The sequence below is a fragment of the Elephantulus edwardii genome, unplaced genomic scaffold (genome assembly GCF_000299155.1).
Source record: "Elephantulus edwardii isolate Elephantulus edwardi_28Jun2011 unplaced genomic scaffold, EleEdw1.0 scaffold00476, whole genome shotgun sequence".
In the NCBI taxonomy this organism is placed as follows: Eukaryota; Metazoa; Chordata; class Mammalia; order Macroscelidea; family Macroscelididae; genus Elephantulus; species Elephantulus edwardii.
This window is the reverse complement of record NW_006400226.1, coordinates 446,330-470,972: the sequence shown is the minus strand read 5'-3', so window position 1 is coordinate 470,972 and position 24,643 is coordinate 446,330. Positions and strand designations below refer to the sequence as shown.

General features: G+C 38.4%; 1 protein-coding gene across 1 annotated transcript in view; it reads right to left on the bottom strand.

Moving 5' to 3' along the window:
• The window catches only part of LOC102861751 (inositol monophosphatase 3-like), a 39,819-nt gene that overhangs the window by 8,136 nt on the left and 7,040 nt on the right, over window positions 1–24,643 (bottom strand). The window contains exons 2-3 of the mRNA XM_006902950.1: window positions 13,365–13,527; window positions 12,768–12,863 (exon numbers count right to left, since the gene is read on the bottom strand). Coding sequence (XP_006903012.1) covers window positions 12,768–12,863; window positions 13,365–13,527 — 259 coding nt within the window. The remainder of the gene's footprint in view (window positions 1–12,767; window positions 12,864–13,364; window positions 13,528–24,643) is intronic.

Here is a 24,643-nt window from a genome sequence, read left to right as displayed (position 1 = left end):
TTTCACTCACTTCACCAAACTGTAACAACAAATATGCTCAGAATTATAGCCAATAGATCCTGTTCCAGTGCCTACTCACAACGGGTAAGTCGTCCATGCTGGCAAATGAAAGCTGCTGCATACTGCATTACTGGCTTTCTCCTGGAGTGGAGGAGAGAAGGGGATGATCAACATTCCCTAAAAAAGATAACTATCTTCCAGAATCTTCTCACAATTAAAAGCTACACAGAACTGCAAGGAAAAGCAACAGAGGTTCCTGGGAGCTCTGTGTGCAGACTAAGCAGAGGATGAGGAGGGCTGTAAATAGGAATTTATGAACCAGCAGGGACAAACCCAGGAGTAGGACAACAAGCGCTGGAATCCAGCCAGTGTGAGGGCTCAGACTGGAGTCTCACAGGTGGGCTAGGACACCAGACAACTCTAGGAGGTGGTAGAACTTAGGAGTTTCTGTCAAGATTTAATTCAGAAGGGAAAAAAAAGCCTTGCCTAAAAAAGAACTACTTAAAACAAACCCACCGCTTGATGACAAACCGTCAAAGGGAGGCTTAGAGGAGATAAAGGACTGAAAGTGTTATCCTGAGAAGACCTTGTAGGAAGAGGATGGGAAGGGAGAGAAAGTGGAAGGCAGCTATAAGAACCAAAGGAGGCTGAAGATAAAAGTCCTACAGCAGTAAGACAGGATTAAGGATATCAGAAAACAAAAAATGTCATCTTTTCTGGAACAGAAAAAAAACCCAAAAGTCTGAATTGAGAAACTCTTGTTACACAAACTTCCTTCTAGTTACAAACCTGATCCCATGGTGGCTGGTTCAAATAATGAGTAAGAAATACAAAACCACAGTCTTTCAAAGACATTTTAAAAAGCAGAGAACACAAATCAACCCATTTCAGGTGGCTTGATAATTTCCATTAAGCAGATGAATACTAGAACATATAATTAATGATGATACATAAGCAACATATGAAAGAATGATATAAAACAGAAACAAAGAGTTCAGAAAATATGGACAAAAGAAACATGAAATGGCAACTCAAAATAACAAGGAAAAGAATCTATAAGAAAAGGGCATAATTACTGCAAAAACAGGACTAAATCACAAGTTACACAAAGTGAAAGAGACATGTCAAAAGTGTAAGAAAAACAGACTAGAGAGAACATAACAACCTAACAACAAAAAAAAAACAACAACAATGTTTGTGACTAGACTAATCATGGTTTTAAATAACTAGCAGGAAAATACAATTTAAGTTGGGGAATTATGAAGATTATGATATATATCTTACGAAGATTCGGATATAATTATGAATGTTGCCAGTATATTAACAGAACCGTCCTTAAACAGAAAAACGCCCTCACTCTTTAGAGATAACACACTGAAATAATAATGGGTAAAATGTCATAATCTACTTAGTTTACTTTAAAGTGGATAGCTGGTCCACTTCAAAAAAACCAACTACACTGAGAATTTGTGGTACTTTCATGCAACGAATACTATGCAGCACTCTGGAGCAATGATTTTGAAAAATACTATCTAACATGGGAGAGGCTAGAGAGTATTATGTTGAGTGACCTAGTTCCGTCTCATAAGGACAAATACTGCATACTACCATTATTGTAAAAAGAGAAGGATTATTAGTAAGATGTGTACAGAAGTCCAAAGAAGAAGAGGAAAGGAAAGGAAATCACAGGGCTGCAGAATTTGGTGGGCAGAAGGAACGGGTAAAGGAATTAGGAGAGATTCAATAGGGACTTGAAAATGTGAGATAATGGATCAAAGGTCATATATCAAAGATGATTAATTTAATAAAACACAATGTATGGGAATGACTGTACACAATGTATGGGAATGACTGTACGAAACAAGGTGAATGAAGGAATGTGTGAAACACAATGTATATGAATGCAACACAATGTATACGAATTTTGCATGCAAATCAATATAAATTTTTTTAAAATATTATCAACTGTTAAATCGAGGTTGCTGTTATGTGCTGTCCAGTAGACTCTGACTCACAGTTACCCTACATACAACAACTCTGAAGCCAGCTCTATCTTGAGTTTATTTCATTGTCTCTGGCACACCTAACCCCATTACCCTAAATCAATCCATCTCATCCAGGTTCTTCCTCTTCTACACTGTCCCTCCACTCTTCCAAGCATGGTGTCCCTCTCCAAGGACAAGGTGGCACTAGCAATATGCCCAAAGTATGTCAGACAGAGCTTCAAAATCCTTGCATCCAAGGAGAAGTCTGGTTTCACGTTCTTCAGGTCAGACCTGTTTGTTCTCTTAGCAGTCCATGGTAGATTCAATAGTCTTCTCCAGTACCACAACTCAAAGGCACCAATTCTTCTACCTTCCTTAGTTACTGTCCAGCTCTCTGATGCATAGTAAGTTATTGTGAAGACCATGGCCTGGATCAAGCACATCTTAGTCTCTAGAATGACATCATTGCTCTTTAGTACTCTGAAGCGGTCCCTGAGAACAGATTTTTCCAATGAAATTTGTCTTTTGATTTTCTGGCTGCTAACAAGAGTGTTGACTGTGGAGCAGCGCAAGTGGAAGTTGTTAACAATCTCAAATTCTTCACCATCTCTCATGACGCAGCCAATCTGATCAGTGGTGAGAACCTTTGTTATCTTGATGTTGAGCTTCACTCCATATTTAAAGCTGAAGTTCTTGACCTTCTGCAGTAAACGCCTCAGATTTTCCTCAGTTTCAGGAAGCAAGGTTGTGTCATCTGCATAACGCAGGTTAAGTCTTCCTCTAAACCTGATACTACATTCCTCCTGGGAGCCCAGCCTCCCAGATGATTTGCTCCACATTTAGAGTGAAGAGGTGTGGAGATAGGATGCATCCCTGGCATACAACTTTCCTCATTTTGAACCATGCAAGGTTCCCTTGCATTGTTCTGACGACTGCTTACTGTTCCAAATATAGGTTTCACATATGCACTACCAAGTGTTCTAGGATTCCCATTCTCCTCAGAGTCAGCCACAGTTTGCTGTGATCCACACAATCAAATGCCTCTGCAGAGTCAATGAAACACAAATAGATATTCCTCTGGTATTCTCTGCTTTCAGCCAAGATCCATCTAACATTGATTATAATATCACTAGTACCACAGTCTCTTCTAAATCCATCTTGCACACTGGCAGTTCTCTGGTGCAGTGCTATTCCAGTTATTTTTGGATACATATCAGCAGGATTTTACTTGCATGTGATATTAATGACACTGTTTCATAATTTTCATTCTATTGGGTCACCTTTTTTTTTGGAATGGGAATAAATATGAATGTATTTTGTTATAATTTTAAATTTGCTTGAAATAATTGAAAATAGTTTAAGATAGGAAGAGAGGAGGAAAAACTAACTCTCTTGACGGCATATAACAACAACAACAACAACAAAATTTCTTTTACAAATATTCAACTATTGTAGTCTTACTAAAAGGAAATTTACACATATTTATCTCTAGAGGTCAGTATTATATAAGAGAATAAAAGGAAGGACATTTCAGGAGAAATTAACCAAATAATTTTAGATAAAAAGTTAGTCTCTTATTACTTCCTAACCTGTATTTCAGGTAATATAAGCTTAATGTGTTTTTCCCTCATAAACTGTGCATGTTCAAGTGTCTTTAAAATAAGGCAGGTGCTTAAAGGTACAGAAATTACTGAGGAAGAGGTGATAGGAAATAAAAATAGCAGGAAGTTGTACTTTAGCTTTCAGATATGCTAAGAAGGTCAACAGGAAATAAAAAACCAGCTGGAGACACATTTTTAACAGAATCTGTTCCACTTTTTCATTCCACTCACAGTGAGTTTCCTATCTCTCTAGCCTTGTTAGCATAGTATTTTATGAAAGACACAGGGATCTACAGATAGAATTTTGTGTCAACAGGCTGCTAATATTAAAAAAAAAAAAATCCAAAGCACATGATAGGGTCAGAGGCCTACCATCAAGTTCCAACAATGACAACAGGCCTTGATGACACTCTGGTCAAGAATTTGACTACTAAGCCAAAGGTCAATGATTTGAACTCATGAGCTATGTCAATGCCAAGAGCAGTAGCAGTCTGCTTCTATAAGGGTCACTATAAATTGAAATCAATTATTTTTCTACTGATGAAGATGTTAAAATTCAGCTCATTTTATTAATGAAACTGTGGATTTTTAAAAAATTACAAAATGTATGAATTTAAAAGGATAAGGCTTTGAGCAATGCCCCCTGAAAAATTTATAGATTAAAGCATAAAGTTAAAAATTAATGATTTTTTGTACATGTTTTTCAGGCAGTGGGAGGAGAGCGGGGGGATTGTGTACCAGGGAGGGAGTTTTTCTATTACTTTTCAAAGAGAAAAGTGAACTGGGGGTGGAGCGGAGGGCTGGGCAGGAAGAAAAGTGCAGCAATGAATGAATGGAAATCCAAAAATTTCTGTAAATGTTCATTAAAATGATTAAAATAAAATAAAATTTTTTTAAAAAAAGTTCTATGTGCACAGATTTAAGTTACTGTATCTCTTTCTCATTGCTACTGAGCTGGTTCTGGCCCACGGCTGAGTCTCTATCAGGTTCCTGAGGGTACAAATAGTACAGGAGGAGACTGTCCATATACTTCTCCCACTGCCACTGGTGGATTTGAACTACATGAGACGTGTAGCCTTTGGGACAGCAGTAAAAATAGCTATGGACCAGTTGTTGTTGATTGCCTTCGAGTCAAGCACAATTCATAGTGACCCTATAAACAAAAGGCTTGAAGTCCCTCTATAGCTATCAACATTTTCAAAGTTCATAAAGTTTCCAGAGGCATGTTATTTAGGAGTGTCTTACTTTATTGTGTATCATGAATTGACTCAGAACAGAAGTTCTTAATTAAAGAATTAAAAAACTCATCTCAAGCTCATGACCACTGAGAATTCATGTGTGAGTACAGGAAAAAGGTGGAAAACTCCCTAACGTGGAGAAAATGGTAGCCAACGCTGTACCATCTAAATCAGAATATGAGGACAAGGATTCTGCCAATTGTGAAAGATTTCAATGGTGGGGGCATGAAAATCTAACCTGTTCTGTACTGTTTCCTTGCTGTGATTGGACAGCAAGGTTCTTGGTTTAGGCATAAATTTTATATAAGCACAATTAAGGGAGTCCCATTCTTCTCCATGTTAGCCATCAATTCTTTTGATCCTTTTGCATAGTCAGTATGCAAAGATACCAATAGATACTCTTCTGGTATTCTCTGTTTTTAGTCCAGATCTCACTGACATCAGTAATTAATATTCTTTGTGCCATGGCCTCTTCTAAACCCAGCTTGAACTTCTTCTGGTGGTTCTCAGTCAATGTACTATAGTAGCAGATTAGAAGGATGTCCAGCAGTTTTTGCTTGCATGTGATATTAGTGATATGGCTCAGAAATTTCCATGTTTGGTTGGGTTACCTTTCTTGGGAATGGGAACAAACATGGATCTCTTCCAGTCAGTTGGCTACTTAGCTGTCTTTTACATTTCCTGGCACAGACTGCAAAGCATGTCCAAAGCTATATATGTTAGGTGAAATGTGTTAAACAGTTTTCCACAAATTAATTTTCCTTGGTTCTTATTTTTTAGCCAGGACCTTCAATGCAGCATGAATGTCTTCCTTCATTACCATTGGCTCTTGTTCATTTGGTACTTTCTAATTTCAGTGTCAACCATTTCTTTTTGTACAGTGACTGTGTTTATTTCCTCTGTCTTTTTTGGTACTTCCTAGGTCATTCAAGATTTTATCCATCACATCCTTCAGTATTACAACTTGAGGCTTGAATTTGTTTTTCAGTTCTTTCAGCTGTAGGTATGCCAAACCAGTTCTCCCCCTTTATATTCCCCAATTCCAGTTCTTTGCACATTCCATTATAATACTTGCTTTGTCTTGTCAAACTACCCTTTGTAATATTCTGCTCAGTTCTTTTGCTTCTGCATCTTTTTTTTTGCTTCTCTTGTAACATGCATTTTAATCTTTTTTTTCCTTTCCCCTCTGTTTTTGCAGTGACTTTTTGCTCTCTTCATGCATGATAATCATTTATGTCACCCCACAACTCATTTATTTATTCGTGTTCAATGCCTGAAACCTATCCTTGAGATGATTTTTAAATTCAGATAGTGTAGACTTGGGGTTGAATTTTGGTTCTTGTGGGCTTGTTTTAATTTTCTTCCGCTTCAATTTGAACTTAGTAATAAGCGATTGATAGTCTGCTCCATAGTCAGCACCTGGCCTGAATTTGACCACTGATAGTAAGCTTCTCTAATGATTCTTTCCAAAGATGTCTGATTTCTATGCAGTTCATCAAGTGAGATCATCCATGTGTAGTAGTCCCTGTTGGCATAGCTTTTAGCATCACAAAAATTCATGAGTTATCCCAGTTCAGCAAACTTACAGACAAATGCTGTACTATTAACAGCAATTGATTAAACAAGGAATCATAGACACCTAAGCTATAAAATAAGAAGCAATATGCCAATCACTCCCCCACTACAACAGACTGACAGGTGATTTACCTCTAAAAGGAAACCATGGAAACAATCAGGCATATGGATATCATGGCACAGGACTGCCCTCTATGTGCTGGCTGAGGCCTTTGGTGGTGTGGCAGGACAGGGCCCCACATAGCTCTAGGGGCTTTCTGACTAAGGCCAAAAGTGCCAACTTGAATTTACCATTTGATAGAGACTCAAGGTCACTCAGTTAAGACACTAGTGATATATATTGGTCAGCTTTTATAAGCACAGCACATTGAGGATGCGCATGCACTGGCAACGGAGTGTACATGTGAGCACCTTATAAAGGGGAGATTGAGGCAGGGCGGAGAAATGCTAGGGGAAGAGGTATGCTTGGAAGGGACCTTCCCTCAAAGGTACGGTGTTAAATGGTTCCCAAAACAATTTCAGTCACCGGATACAAGGGAGGGGAGAGAGGTCTTGATTGTGGTTGCTAAGTGTGAGGGAGAATAGGCTAGTTTGCAGTTCTGTTCTGGTTTAAAATTAAGAAAAGTGTTTGTCAGGGCAGTAGACTTTCTTCATAACTATTCAATGTATTAAAAAAGATGGAAAGAGTATAGAGTCATTGTGCTGAAAGGAATTGGTAGACAAAGAAGAATTTGATGAAAGAACATATGAGCAAGAGCCTATGGTGATGAAGGAAGTAGTTCAGCTTGCTCTGAAAGCTGGCAAGAAATAAGGCCTCAGAATTGATGGTATACCAACTGACATATTTCAACTAACAGATGCTGCCCTAAAGGTGCTCACCAAGTTGTGTCAAGAAATCTGGAGGATAACCACTTGGCCAGTTGACTGGAAGAGATCCCATTCCAAAGAAAGGTGATCCAACAGTGTGGAAATTATCAAACAATATTGTTAATATCACATGCAAGCAAGATTCTGCTGAAGATTATAAAAAAAAAACCTGTAATAGCACATCAACAGAGAACAGCCTGAAGTGCAGGCTGGGTTTAGAAGGGGTGGGTCATGGTACTAGCGATATTGTAGCTAATGGTAGATGGATCTTGGCTGAAAGCAGGAAATACCAGGGGAATGTCTATCTGTGTTTCATTTATTATGCAAAGGTGTTTGACTGTGCGGATTACAACAAACTGTGGCTAACTCTGAGAAGAATGGGAATCTCAGAACACTTTGATCGTGTTAGTGTAAAACCTATACTTGGACCAGGGAGGCAGTCATCAGAACAGAGCGAGGAAACATTGCATGGTTCAAAATTGGGAAGGGTGTAGGCCTGAGATGTGTCCTATCTCCATACCTTTTCAATCTGTATGCACAAAAGATTATCCAGGAGGCTGAGCTGGATAAGGAGAAATGGGGCATCAGGATTGGAGAAAGATTTATCAACAATCTGCATTACGGAGGTAACACAACCCTGCCTGCTGAAACTGAGGAGGACCTGAAGTGCTTGCTGCAAAAGGTCAATGCGGCCTTCAATATGGTTTGAGGCTCAATAGCAAGAAGACAAAGATTCTCACCACTGGGTCAATTGGCAACATCATGGTAGATGGTGAAAAGATTGAGATTGTAAACAGCTTTATTTTGAGTCTACAATCAACACTCTTGGCACTAGCAGCCAGAAAATTAAAAGACATATTGTGACTGGAAAGTCTGCTGTTAGGGACCTCTCCAAAGTACTGAAGAACAATGATGTCACTCTGGAGACTAAGGTGTGCCTGATACTTGCTATGTATCAGAGAGCTGGACAATGACTAGGGATGACAGAAGGAGACTTGATGCCTTTGAGCTGTGTTGTTGGTGGAGAAGAGTATTGCATAAACCATGGACTGCTAAGAGAACAAACATGTTCGTCCTAGAGAGTGTTAACACAGGCTGCTCCTTGGAGGCAAGGATTCTGAAGCGTCATCTGACATATCTTGTACATGTTGCAAGGAGGTACCAATACTTGGAAAGGGACAACATGCTTGGAAGGGTGGAGGAACAGCGCAGGAAGGAAGACTCTCTATGAGGTTGATTGATTCAGTGACTGAGGTAATCGGGGTAGGTGTGTCGGAAATGGTTAGACTGGCACAGGATAGAGCAGGGTTTAGGGCTGTTGTACATAAGGTCTCTATGAGTCGCAGGCAACTCGATGGCACATAACAACTTTCAATGTATATGCTAAGTAAATACTTGCCACAGAAGATCAAAGACTACAGCCTTCAATATGAATTACATCTCAACATCAAGAAAATAAAAATCCTCACCACTGTCCTCACCAACAGGCAACATCATGATAGATAAAGACTGAAACTGTTCACAATTTAATCTTCCTTGGATTCAAAATCAACACCTTTGGTATCCACGGTCAAGGAAACAGACATATTACATTGGGAAAGTCTGTTGTCAAGGCCCTCTTCAAAATACTAAGGCGCAATATCAATTTAAAGACTAAGGTGCACCTGATTCAGGATATGGTCTTTTGAATCACTGAGAACTGGACAATGAATAGAAGACAGAAGAAGAATCAAGGCCTTCAAGTTTCAGTGTTGGAGAAGAGTACTAACTAGCCTGTGGACTGTCAACAGAACAGACATGTCTTAGAATTAAGTGCAGTCAGAGTGCTCCCTTAGAGGCAAGGATAGCAAAGTATATGTAACAACATACTTTGGCGATATTGTTAGGATGGGCTATTCCTTGGAGAAGGACATCATCATGCTTGAAAAGGTGAAGGGTCAGCAAAAGATTGGAGGATTCTTATGGAGAGGGACTGAGACAGGGACTATAGCAATAAACTCAAGAGATAAAGAATAGGAGAGGGTTCAGATTTGTTCTTTATCGGGTCGCTATCTGTTTTTCAATGACAATGCAAAGACATAAGACTGTGCGGATCACAACACAAATTGTGGCTAACCTTGAGGAGAATGGGAATCTCAGAACATTTAACTGTGCTCATGTAAAACCTATACTTGAACCAGGAAGCAGTTGTCAGGACAGAGCAGGGAAACACTGTCTGATTCAGAATCAGGAAAGGTGGGCATCAGGGATGCATCCTATCTCCATACCTTTTCAATCTATATGCAGAAAAGATCATTTGGGAGGCTGGAATTTATGAGGAATGTGGCATCCAAGACTGAAGATTCATCAACAACCTGAATTACGCAGATAACACAACCTTGCTTGCTCAAACAGAAGACTTGAGGCATTTGCTGCAGAAAGTCAAGGACTGTAGTCTTCAATATAGACTAAAATTCAACATCAAGAAAACAAAGATTCTTATCACTGTGCCTACTGGCAGCTTCACGATGGACAGAGAAGAGATTGAGATTGTCGATAATTTCAGCTTGCTTAGTTACAAAATCAACACTCTTGGTCAACACTCAGTCAAGAAATCAAAAAGCCAATTACATTGGGAAAGTCTGCTGCCTGGGACCTCTCTAGAGTAATAAAGAGCAACAATGTCAGTCTGGAGAATAAGGTGTACCAGATTCAAGCTATGATCTTCACAATTACTTGATAGGTATCTGAGAGCTGGACAATAACTAAGGATGATAGAAGAAGGACCAATGCCTTTGAATTGCAGAGCAGGAAAAGAGTGTTGAACATACTGTGGACTGCCAGGAGAATAAAGACGTCTGTCCTGGAAAGGGTGAAACCAGTTTGCGCCCTGGAGGAAAGGATTTTGAGGCTCTACCTCACATACTTTGTGCACATGGCTGAGAGGGACCAGTCCTTGAAGAGGGACCTCATGCTTGGAAGAATAGATGGACAGAGCAGGAAAGGAAGACCCAGGATTGACTCAGTGACTGGAGCAATGGGATTAGGTCTGTCAGAGCCGATGAGACTGGAACAGAACAGAGCAGCTTTCAGAGCTAATGTACATAGGGTTGCTATGAGTTGCAGGAGACTCAGTGGCACATAACAACAACAAGGTCGCTATGAGTCATACTCGACTTAAGAGCACCTAACAACAGTGTACAGATTAAGGAGCTTTGGTGGTATAGTGAATAGTGCAGTTATGCTACTAAAAACTAGCAGTTCTAATCCACTGGTCACACTAAGGAAGAAGAACAGAAATCCAACGGAAGATCCCCACGAACTGAACTGCCTTGCTGACAGTGAGTAAGTCTTGATAAAATTTATCGTTAAATTGTATGCTGCTGTTAGCTGTATTTGTGTGAACTATGACTCATAGTGACCCTATTACAAGAGATCAGAACCTTTCCCTATCCTGCAACATCTTCACAATCTCCACCAGGTCCCAAAGTTGCCCTACCAGACTTGAATATACAGCATACAGGCTGCTAGAGAAGAGACAAACGGTTAACAAAGCATATGGTGGCATTTACAATAGCAGCTTAACCTATACCCTAACTCAGTAAAAGAAATGAAAACAAATGTGTGAAAGTAATATGCAACTCCTAAATTGTGTAATTAAGACACATGATTAATGACATCAAATCTTTTGCAGTATTTAATCAACTTTAAAGGTTATCTAAATTACTAAATGTGGGTTAAAAATAGGTTTGACGTTAAAATGCAAAGACAACATCCAAATAGATATTTAGTCTATTTTAGAGCAGCTGGAATCTATATCCAAGATTTTTCTCTGCAAATCTTTGATTGTAAATCAAATAAATTACTTCAGATTGATCTCAAATCATCTTGAGTGTACGTTTTTCCCCATTTGAGAGTTTCTTTAAGCAGTGTTAACGAGACACAATGAGGGATAGCTGGAACACGTAATATTACACGCTTATGAGAGTCCAAAGATGCACGCTTATGAGTGTCCAAGGACTGCCATCACAAATACCTCAATTGGGTGACTTACAACAAAAATGTATTCACTCCGAGTTCTGGAGGCATAAAATTCAAAATGAAGATGTAATAGGATGCACTCCTACTGCAGACCCCAAGAAAGAATCCATTGCACATTTCTCCCAGCTTTCAGAGATTTATCAGCATTCTATTCTGGGGGCTTATAAAAGCTTCACTCCAATCTGTTTCTGCCTTCTCATCATCTTGTCTCTTGGGCCTATATCCTGGAGTCAGGGCCCACTTAATCCAGTAGGATCCCATCTCAACCTTTACCTAGTTGTTATCTGTAAAAAGCTATTTCCAAATAAAATTATATCCTTGGTGCCAGGGAGACATAACTGTTTGGGTCACACTAGTAAAAACACTCTATCTAGTCATAAGAGTTACTTTCAACATTGTTAAAATGGACATTATCATCATCAGAAACCTATCCTTTTAGAGAAGAGTCAAACTAAGAGTTATTTAATCATCATTGCTACATATATTTGATGACTGTTACCAGTGAACACTATGATAATTTCCTTAAAATTGTCAATAATGTCAATTATTCTATAAATTATTTGTTTTCCATGCCAACAGGATATGATGTCACTGTGGACTTACAACCATAGTGAACATCATTAAGAAACTGAGAGGATCATAATTAGCCTTTCTGTCAAACTGCAAAAACATCATTACTGAATCTATTCACAAGCTCAGGTGGCCTAGTCCCCAGGAAGCTGCGCTGCTAACCCAAAGACTGTCTTCCTGGTGATTCAGATCTACCAGAAGCGGCAAGGGAGAAAGAAGAGCAGTCTCCTCCTATCTGATTTACAGCCTTGACGACCCAATGGAGGATCAATTATGAGTCAGTTCCAATTCAATGGCATTAAGTACTGAATATCGATAAGCAAAGAAGGCATGAGGAAAGGCCTAAGCGAAATGGGAAGATCACAGAAATGGCTTTCCACATCTCACTTCCAGCATGACCACCATGCATCTGACCTGTCAGCAAGAACTATGCAGTCTATCTGGAGCTACAGAGATCAGTTTGACTCCTGAGAATTTCATTGTGACAACTCTTTCACTTTTTGACCCTGAGGCTGACACTGACATCAGAATGCCAAGACCATTTCCTGCTATGACAGCTGACACAGCTGGAGCCTCTAGAGTTGTCCTCTGGGTCTACCTAGAATACAAATATCAACTCAGCAACAGCATGAGAAAAAAGAAACATAAGTTTGGCTGCTGCAGTTTACTTGCTGTTGTCTTCCACCACAATGAAAAGCTCTCATCTTCAATAGGTTTCTAACCTAAAGTTTTGAAAGCCCTGTTTTGTCGTTTATCATCAATACTAACAACAAAACCTCCAGTGAAGTGAGGGTAGGTGGGGGTTGGCTTTAATATTTACTAAGTCATAGCTGAGATTTTTATATGATGATAAATACTACACAGAAACAGTCTAGTAATATTAACTTATAAAACTGCAGCCTATTTCATACCTGTGTATTCAGAAAATGGCTTATGTATTACTCCTAGCACAGGTTTGCCATTGACAGCTACACACACCATGGTAGTGACATACTTCCGAAGATCCTCTGCGAACAAAAACAAAAATACCACACAACTGTCAAAGGAACAAAGAGAGATTCAGAATCTAGTGATTACATTGTATTTACATTGTAAATATATGGTCTCATTTTGATGGAATTTAGAAAAAAAAATTTTAGATGCCTAGGAATTTTCTATCTTCAATTCCAAGGTCAGATGTATACGCAATAAAACTTAAGTCTTAATATTTCAAGTAAATATTGTATTCTGGTCAAATAAATTCCCTCAAAAAATGGATGTGCAATAGGAACTATATCCTAATACAGTGGACTAAGGGGGAGAAAAGAGAATGGAGGCAGGCCAATCAACACTGATTATGAATATCATTTTAAAATCCAATTGGAAAAGTAACATTGGATATAAAGAACATTTACTCTGATGTATATACCACTTGCCTTTTTTGTGGGAGTGGCGCAACAGTAGGACAAGTAGTATAGTTTTCTAATATTTAATGGCAACCTAAAGTTTGAGATCATGGTTCAAATTACCTGTATATTCCTGTGTAGCATCAAGTGGGTCAATCCACACAGTGACACTTTCTGCTGGGACTTCTTTAGGAGCAGTGATTTCCCTCAGAATGTCCTCAGGAATGGTACGATCCCACAAGATAACTTCTTGATCAGTTGCATCTACATGTTCCTCAGTATTTATCTGCATCAAAAAAAAGATAGTCAAGGAAGCAATTAAAAATGAAGGGAAAAAAACCCAAAAGAAACATTTCAAATAAAACCACAACTTGTAAAGAGGCAAATCCTTATTTTTTATTGTGAAGTGTTTTTACTGCGGGGTGGGGCTTGATCAAAGGAAAATTTTAATGCTATTTCAGTCATAACTTACCTTCAAATACTTTCCAAATATCATGGATTGAATTATTCCCCTAAATTATGTGTCAGCTCAGGCAGGCCAAGAGTTTCAATATCATGTGAGGCTCTACTATAGGCAACAGCTAAAAATATATTTTTAAAAGTTTCCCTTTTAATCATCTTTCCTCACTGAATATATCTTGGAATGTGCCAAGAGAACAAATAGGTCTGTCCTGGAGAGGATGAAACCAAATTGCTTCTTCCAGACAAGGATTTTGAAGCTCCGACTCACGAACTTAGGGCATGTTGCCTGAAGAGATCAGCTGTTGGAGAAGGACATCATGCTTTGAAGGGTGGTGGAACAGTGCAGGAGAGGGATACCCTGGATGAGATGGACTAACATGGTGACTGGCGTAATGTGTCAGTGGCAGTAAGACTGGCTTAGGATAGGGCAGGGTTCAGAGCTATTGTGTAGAGGGTCACTACGAGTCACAGTCGGCTTGAGAGCACGTAACAGCAAGATGATCATAAACAAATCGTTCACTCTCCTTGACCCAAGAATACCCACTGGTGGATTCAAACCATCGAAGATACAGTTTTGCTTCACAGTGCAATATGAGATGGCTCTTCAGGACTTTAAAGAGGTCTTTGACAGCTGTCAGGGCTCCAATGCACTGCATATTCTAACAGTATCTTTGTTACTAAGGTAGGATTAGAGATAGTTACAGGATTTAACCAACCTCATGATATGATCAGCCAATCAGCTGTGAGAGAATGAGGGTGGGATACCGCATGCTTAAAATGAGTTCAATCAGAACTTCATTAGGACCAAGATATGAACTGGGAATGAAACAAGTCCTCTGAACGTGGGTTTCTGCGCTAGGTTATTTCCCAGCATCTGGATGTACACAGGAAAAGAAAGTTATTCAGCAATGAATAAATATTTAAAAGAATACAGCAAACGGGGTAGGGAGCAAATGTGCAACAATGAATGAATGAATGAAAAATCCAACTCTTATGTAAACTCTTGTTAAAATCACAATAAAAAAGTATCACAGTGATACAAAAAAAGATGAAGTAATGATGGGCATAGATCAACAGTAGTCAATTATAGAAAATATATGTGGGTTATAGTATGAATTAGAATGCAAATTGAAGATTATATAAAACACAATTCACATGAAGCAAACATCATATATACAAATTATTGTATTTAAGTCCATTTAAAAAATACAAAAATAAAGAAGAGCATCTTTGAGAACCAACACCTTTAGACTTCCAGTCTCCTCTAAACTGTAAGAGAATGTTTTGTTATGGCCATTCTACTTGCAGTATCTATGCAGATACCAGATATCTGCAGATAATGAAGAAACTTCTTAATTTCATACTTAACATTATTAGCTAAACAAGGCAGTGGATCCAAAATGTAGGAGAAGAATCAGATGATAAGCTATTTCATTCTTTTATTCAAATATCACCTCCTGAAAAGCTCTCCTCTACCTGTTCATGATATACAGACACAAGAAAAAGGGACCTGAAATGGGAATTTCTGCTACAGACTACAGATTAGGCTCTGGGGTTCTGTGATTTCTCATACACTTCCTTTTCCAGAAAGATTACCATCTTCAGATAGTATGTGAAGAGTGCAACAGTAATTAGAGAGGACTGACAATATACAAGGGCTGTGTTAAATTGTACACTTGAAATGGCAAATTATATGTAAAATACGCTGCACTAAAATTGTTCTAAAAAGAATAAAGCAAGCTAGAAAAACCTCACTGGAAAGAATATTTAGAGAGGACCTGAAGGAAGTAGTGAGCCAGACAATTATGAGGAACAAGGGTACCAAGGTGGCCATGTGCATTGTAGGCTCAGAGCATTCAAGGAGGCCAATATGGCTAAATCAGAGTGAACCAAAAGAAAGAGCTGGAGATAAGATTACAAAGTAAAGGTCCCAGGTCGAATAACTTTGGAGGCCTCACACAGAATCATCGAGACCTCTATTAACATTGTGCAAAAGACCCTCACCATCACAGCCACCCAAAGGAGTGAGGGGTCAGACAAGATACAAAGATTAGAAATGAAAACAAGAAAGGCAGCTTGCTACTGCATTTTAAGACAATTCAAAAGATCTTGAAGACAAAGCATTAACAGAAAATAGCAAACTACTAGATGTAAGATCAATATATTTTAATAAAGGCTTTTAATATACCAGTAACAAATAGGAAAACACTTAGAAAAGACAGAAAAAGAAACCATTCAAAGTAAAACCACAAAGGACCTAAAAATAAATTTAGAGAAGATATGCAACAGTACAAAGAAAATTCACCCTTACTGGTAAATTAAAAAGAAAGAGAAAAACAATTTAAAAATAGAAGAGAGAAGGATCCAATTTTAAGGGAGATTTGAAAAGTGGTGAAGATGTTATTCATATTTTTTAAAGCCCCACAGCCTGTAAACAGAGTAAGACTCCTAGAAACCCTTCTTCAGATTTCTGAAGCTGCTACTCTTTACTAGAGGAACCTACCCATCTTCCTCCCATGGAGCAGCTAGTAAATTAGAATTGCCAAACTTCTGATTATCAACACAGATTAGGTACTATACCACTTACTTTCTAGGTGGGCAGAAGTACTCTATCTCTTCATATCTATTCCATCTGTACACTGAGCAATGAATTAAAAAACTGGTCTATATGAAAAAGAATGTGGCATCAAGATTGACAGAAGACTCATGAACATGACCCAACACTATAAAAAAACAAAGAAAACTTTGAAGCATTTGCTGAAGAAGTTCAGGATGATAGTCCTTCAACACAAGAAAACAAAAATCTTCAAGCACAAGTGGGCCAATAAGCGACATCACTTCTTTAACATGGTAAAGAGCAAAGACGTCACTTTAAAAACTAAGGTATGCCTGACCCAAGCCATGGTGTTTTCATCTCTCTCATATGTGTATAAACGTCGAACTATAAGATGAAAGAAGAGTTGATGTCTTTGAATTGCAGTGCTGGTAAGGATTACTGAATGGATGGTCAAAAAAGGACAAATAAATCCATTCTGGAAGATGTGCAGCCAAAGTGCTCTTTAGAAGCAAGGTCCGTAAAACTTTACAAAAACTTCACAACTTTGAGCATGTTATCAGAAAGGGGCATTCTCCTAAAAAAGATCCTCAATTAAAGTGATTAACATCAACACTGCAATAGCAGGTTTAAGGATAGCAGAGATTGTGAGGATGGTGAAGGATTAGGAACACTGAGTGGGAGCCAGCTTGACAGCATCTGATTTAAAAAGTATACTATGGATTGAAATGAATCTTCTCAAAATATCTATTTCTGCCATTCAGTTTGGTCATTTCTTTCTTTCCTGTCTCTGTAATGACTTTTTACTTTCTTCATGGATGATGTCCTTGATGTCACCCTTCCAACTCATCTGGTCTCATTAATGTTCAATGCTATCAAATCTACTCTTGAGATTTTTTTTTTAATTCAGGTAGGATAAACACTAGATGGTATTTTGGCTCTTGTGGACTGTTTAAAGTTTCTTTCAATTTAAATTTGCATATGAGTAGTGGATGATCTGTTCTACTGTCAAACTCAGGTCTTATTTAACTGCTGTTATCAAGCTTCTTACTATTTCTTTCCAGAGATGTAGTCAATCAGGGGAGGTACATATGTATTGTTTATAATTTTTTGCAATGAATAAATCATTGATTGCATAAAATTCTATTATTTGATCTCCAACCTCATTTCTCTCACCAAAGCCATATTTTCAAACTCAGTCCTTTGCTTCCAATTTTCACATTCAAGCCACTATTAATGCATCTTAATTTCGTGTTCCATCAATTTCAGACTGCATTAGTCAGTGGAAAACCTCAATTTCATTGTCTTTGGCTTTAGTTTTATGACTATGAGCAGGCATTTATGGATCATAATAAACTATGGCTAACCCTCAGAAGAAAGGAAATTCCAGGACATTTAACTGTATTCACACAAAACTTATGCTTAGACCAAGAGCAGGTATTCCAACAGAACAAGGAAGAAATGTATGGTTTAAAATTAGCCTATCATGATGTGGTCTAGTGGTCCAGTTAGGAAGATTTTGGTTTACCTGATGTTGAAATATTACCCATCTCTGGTATTCTTGAGCCAATTATTACATTCACTATTGTCAATCTATCTTGTTTGAAAGTATGCCTTTCTTTCTCAGCCTTTCTAAGCATGTCTGTTTCCAAGGAACGTCCCCTCCTAAAAACATGCCCAAAGTATGTGAGATGATGTTTCACCATACTTGCCTCTAAGGAGCACCTGGTTGTACGTTCTTCAAGATATATTTGTTTGTTCATTTGGTAGTCTATGGGATATTCAATATTTTTCTCCAACACTATAGCTCAAAAGCATGAATTATTCTTCTGTCATCATTTATTATCCAACTTCCAGATGCCCAGCAAATAACTGAAAAGACCATGGCTTGAATTAAGGGCACCTTAGTCTTTAAACTGATAACTGCTCCTCAGAATTTTGTAGAGGTCTCTGACAGCAGATTTTCCAAATGCAACATATCTTTTGATCTCCTGAATACTGGTACCAAGAATATTCACTCTGGAACTAAGTGAAATGGAATCGCTGACAACTTCAATCTTCTCCATCCATTGTGATTTGCCTTTTAATCCAGTGTTGAGGATTTTCAGTTTTTTGATGTTTAGATGTAATCCATATTGAAAGCTACAGGGTTTTGTTTTTTTTTTAAAAAAAATTTAATTTCCATTCATTGTTGTACTTTTCTCTCCTCCCAATGCTCCAACCCTAGTACACTACCTTCTTGGAAAAGTAAAATTCTTTCATTGTTTTACAATCTCTCCCCCCAGGTCCACTTCACTATACAGCCTTCGCTCTTGGCTCCTGTCATGACAAAAATACCTAATCACATATCCCTCTTAACAATTTTCTCCCTCATCTGTTTCAATGCAGTATACATTATTGAACCCATCTTTCTCGGTCTCCCCCTAACACCAAGGTCAGTCCTGTTTTATAACAGTGCAGTATTTGTCCTTCTGTAACTGAGATATTTCACTCAGCATAATGTCCTCCAGGGTCACCCATTTTAAATAATACTGCATGAGTTCCTTGTTTTTCAATGTAGCATAGTATTCCATTGTGTGAATACACCAGAGCTTCTCTATCCATTCGTTTGCTGATGGGCACTCAGGTTGTTTCCAGCTCCTTGCTATTGTGAACAAAGTCACGATAAACATGGGTGTACATATATATCTGCTTGGATGTCAGTTATGGTCTCTTTGGGGTATATTCCCAGTTGTGGAATTGCTGGGTCAAATGGTATCTCTATTTGCAACTTTTTGAGAAAGCGCCATACCACCTTCCACCGTGGTTGCACCATTATACACTCCCACCTATAGTGAAGAGTTCAGTTCGAGTTTCTCCACAACCTTGACAGCATTTGCTGCTTGCTGTTCTGTTAAATATTGCCATTCTGACTCAGGTGAGATGATATCTTATAGTTGTTTTGATTTGCATCTCTCTTAGGGCTAGGGATTTTGAACATTTCTTCTTGTGTTTGTCAGCCATCTAAATGTCGTCTTCGGTGAAGTGCCTGCCTGTTCATATCCTGTGCCCATTATTCTACTGGATTATTTACCTTTATCCTGTTGTGGTACTCAAGTATTTTATAAATTCTGAATTTAAGTCTCTTATCTGATATGTCATTACCAAATACTTTTTCCCAGTCTGTGGCTTCCCTTTTTACCCTGTTGGAGAAGTTTTTGGATGTGCATAGGGATTTGATTCTTAGAAGATCCCATTCATCTATTTTATCTTCTAGCTGGAGGTTAAAGCTACAGTTCTTGATCTTCTGCAGTAAATGCTTCAAGTCATCCCTACTTTCACTAAGAGTACTTCTAAATTGTAAATTAGTAGACATGTAACTACTAAGCTTCATGATTAAGGCTTTTCTCCCAAATTAATTTAGGTCTCTGAAAAGTAGAAGTTAACAAATTACAGAAATGTATCTGAAAAGGTCTTCACTGAGCCAGGTTAGGGAGAAACATATGAAGCAAGAGGACAAGAACACTGGTACGATACCCAATCCACTTCTGTGCAACTGTTATTTAAAACTCTGTCATTGCCTAATAAAAAAATGTCAGATCAGCTGTCATCAAGTCAATTCTGACTCATGATAATCTTATGCGTGTAAAAGTAAAATTATGTTCCATGGAGCATTCAATGGCAGATGTTAACAGTACTATCAGACCTTCCTTCTGAAACACTTACTGGTAGACTTAAAGCACCAGAACTTGTTTTAGCAACCAACTACACTGACTAATCTGAGTGTTAGAACACCCAGACTCCCCATTATGATTACATGTTTAAAAATGTAATAAATTCATTATCAACCACAGTAAAATAAACCACCTACAAATGCGTGCTAAGTTCAAGGTCATGAGAATTAAATTCTTTCCATAGTCCATATCCAAGCAGTATGTCTTGGAAATTCTAGTCTTCAATTCTACATACATAGCCTCACAGATAATAAGAAAATTGTAGTTAAGTCATCCTCTTTCCCTTGATTTCTTAGTAGCCTTTGATTGCTTACATCCCAATAATGCAGTCACTCGATCAGAACATAGTCAATGGAATTTTTCTGCACACTGGGATATAATAATGAACCAGATAAAAGAAATGCCTTTGTAGAGCTTTTCTTCTCAACAAAGCAGCCTATCCCACTACAGCACTAAGATACAAATCCAGGCTTCTTCCCATCACCTATAAAATGTATCTCCTCCAGCAACCACCACCCAGCATCTCTACTTTAAGCCTTATTCACTCTACTTCCAATATACTTATTGGTCTTCTGGTTTCACAGATGGATTAAATATGGCTCATCATCAGGGTCTTTGTAAATACTATACTCTTCTGTTAAAAAATAACGGCCTGCTTCTTCAGATCATTCAGATGCCAGTTCAAATTATATTGTCTTAGTATGACATTCCCTAACTACCACATCTAAAACAGATGCCAAATTATTATCTTACTAGTTACTCTTTTAAGCCCTGATCAGTATCTGAAATCACCTTATTTGCTCACATGTTTACTCTCTACTTTGACCCACCAGAATAGATGTTCCATGAGTTCAAGGAGAGTGCCCTTCATTTCTGTAACCCTATTCCCAGTGCCAAAATCAGTGCCTGGTATAAAGTTGGTGCTCGATAAATACTTCTTCTTAGTCACTGTGACTTTTCATTTCTTCCTCATAACTCTTTTCTACTCTTCTCTCATCTCTGGCATAGACCATAACATGGAATTAAGGAAAATAAATCATGCTCACATTCCCTAAAAGTCTACACCTAGAGAGAACTACCCCAGCCAAATCACTGACAATTCATTTCCAAGAAGCAGGAATACAGAATTCAGCTTTAGAAAACTTATGATTTTAGCAAGATGAGCAGCAAACAATAAGCTATTCTTAGACTACATCCACAAATACCCTATGAGCCAATTTCTGCAAATCTGTGATAACTATGCACAGATTTCCTTAGGTTAACTTGCTTCCTAAGGATCCAAGGTGAGATGAACCATTTGCCTGTTAACTTAAAAGCTTTCAGTTGTAATTTACACACTTGAATTCTACAAAAGAAAAGGCTTAGTGTTCTGCTTCCATCAAGGTTACACTCAGAAGTGTGTTCCAAGAAAACCCTATGAAGTACAATTCAACCTTGCAACATACAGGTTCCAAGCTGGAACGTATCGGACAGCAATTAACAAGAATTGGCTTCCTGTGTCATTATTTGTGGTGCTCAACAACATCTAGTCTCTTCCCACCACATTCTAAGTTGACCCCAGCATAGGGACACTATACTTACAACCCCACTTATAGTGAAAGGTATATGACCAGTCCTAGTGAGAAAAGTGTGGGGAGAAAATGCACAACTCCAAATCTCTTCCCTTTCTCTTCTTCTGCCATGTGTAGATGACAGAAACACAAATTAACAGCCTGAGTTACTGAGCCACTATATCAATGAAAATTGGCTTAGAAAAGGTCAGGTTCCTAAGATTTGGGAGGTGTCTCCCCCACCCACTGAGCCTTTCCTTTTATATTAAAGTAGATAAAACCACTAGAAGAAATTCACATATCAATGCAAATCAATTTAGACTGAGTTTTTTCCTCTTAACTTCAGCTTTGGACAGCAAAATGGGAAGAAAAAAGATACAAACAAGACAGAGGTGGGAGAAATTTAAGAAAACGCTGAGGGCACAAAGAATAGTTAAGTGCAGAAGTGAAGAGAAGGCACAACCTGAGAAAAGGATATAGACAGAATAAGCAGAAAATATTTTATCTGTAATGTAATCTGCAGAGTTGTGCAACAGTTGGTTCTAATCTACCAGTGACTTTGAGGAGAAAAAGATGGGCACTTTGGTCCTGTGCACATTGTTGTTGTTTTTGTTATGTACTGTCAAGTCAGAACTGACTCACAACTGATCTGCCAGCAGATTTTCTCAAGTATGGGAAGAGGCTGCCCAGCTTTCTCTTGCACAGCAGTTGGTGGATTTGAACTGCATGCCTTTGGGTAGACAGCACAATTCCTTACCACTGAGCCCCAAAGCTTCCACTCTATGCATTTTATTTTGTCTGTAAACCAACTGGAGGGTCAGCTGGGTCAGTTCCAACTCTACAGCAATGAGAGAGAGAAATACTTCTAGATTAATAACTTAGTTCAGCCATTTAGTAGCCAGTAATCACTTACTGAAGACTATGGGAGCTCTAATAGCAGAGCTCATAGGGGCTGTCCTACTAACACAAAGGTTCCAACTCTCTGGCAGTCAGAATCTACCACCACATCCAAGGGAGAAAGATGGACAATCTCTTTCTAAACAAATTACAGCCTCAGAAATCCAATGGAGGAGGATCAGTTGACTTGATGGCAATAAGTGAGTGAGTGACTGACTTTATCTAGTCAGTTGACTTTAATCCACCATATTGAAGGTCTTAAGAGCAAACACTGTGATTTCTCATAAAAAATTCTGTCTCAATACTACATTATTAGCTCCTGACTGGGCTTCTCACCTACTGGCCTGCACTACAGATTTTAAAAAACAAAATTTCCAGTCTATTGGAGTACCGTACAGAGTATGTACTTGCTAGCTCCCAGAATCACATGAGCCAGATCCGACCTTCCTTACAATCTCTCTCTCTCTCTCCTAGGATGGTCAGCACTCAGCTGACAGGGTGGCAGCTATAGCCCACCCAGGGTATCTTGAAGGACATACCTGTTGATTTGCTTTCTGAATGGTCAAAGTCTTGGGAACTCGATGGAGTGAGTCTACTTTGCAAACAGGTGGTTGTCATGAGTCAGAATTGACACGCTGACAATCCAGAACAGCAACATACACTTAAATACAGCAAAACTGAGAAAGCTAAAATCTGTGTAACACAAGTGAGCCTCTGTCATCAGCACAAAACTTGCTGACGAGTATTCTTCTAACCCTGATGCCAAATTATCCTTTATACAGTCCAGTATCTTGAATTATTTTCTCTGTATTCATATTCAATAGGTATGGTGAAAACATACAAACTGACCCATCATGCCTTTCCTGTTTGAAATGACCACAAAAATTAAGTGTTCTGGAAGTCCCATTCTTCTTAATTTATTCCTTATTTATTATGGTCCACACAGACAAATGTCTCTGCAGTCAATAAAACACAAGTAAGCATTTCTCTGGTATTCTTTGTTTTTCACCAAGATCTACCTGATATTCACGGTTTAAGTCCATGGTCTCTTCTGAATTCAGCTTAAATTCCTGGTCATACTCTACTGACATAACGTTCTACTGCTTTTTTAATAATCTTCACCAAGACTTCATTTGTCTGTGATACTAATGATACTGTTAAATAATTTCTGCAATTAAAAAAAAAAAAAGATTGGATCAATGTATTTCCAAAGGTGGACAGACAGATCCTTCAAGTCTGACGGCTAGGTATCTAGCCGACTTCCTAATTTCTTGGCATAGTCAAGGGTGGCCAGGATTGCATCTGTTTGTTGAAACACCTCAATTGGCATTCCATCAATTCCTGGGGTCATGCTTTTTTGTCAATGCATTCAAGGAAGCTTTGATTCCCTCCCTCAGTATTACTGGGTCTTGATCATATGCTACTTCCTAAAAATGTTTGGTGTCCACCAATTCTTTTTGGTTCAATCACTCGACATATTTGTTCCATCTTCTTTTTTTTTTTTAAGTTGGTGTGCATACAATATTTGTATATATTGCACTTCACTTTCCTTCATTCATGTTGTGTTTCATACAATCATTTCCATATATTGTTTTCTAAAATTAATCACCATTGATCTATGCCCACCAAATCTCCTTTTCAGTTCTTCATCAGCTCTTTCCTATTTCCTTTACCCCTCTCTCTACCTAGCAAATTCTGCAACCTTGTGATTTCTCCAATGCCTAACTTCAGACCCCTTTACTCTTTCCCCCTTCCTCCCGGGACCTTCATATACATTAGTTTCCCTTCTATTTTTACAATACTGGTCTTATGCAGTATTTGTCCTTATGAGACTGAGTTAGTTCACTCAGCATAATGCTATCCAGTCTCTCCTATGTTATGTAGTATTTTTCACAATTGTTGCTCCTGAGTGCTGTGCTCATATGAAAGTCGCTGGTAGGACTGTAAAATGGTACAACCACTCTGAAAGGCAGTTTGGCATTTCCTCACAAAGCTGAACATAGAAATTCCCTATGATCCAGCTATTCCACTGCTAGGAATATACCCCAAGTAAAAGGATTGAGACATAAATGGAGATTTGTTCACTGATGTTCATAGCAGCTTTATTTTCAACTGCAAGAACATGGAAACAGTCCAAAATCTAGCAAGAAATGAACTGATTGAGAAACTGTGGTACTTCCATCTTCCTTCCTTTGATGCTTTCTATATAGTTCAAGATTTTGCCCA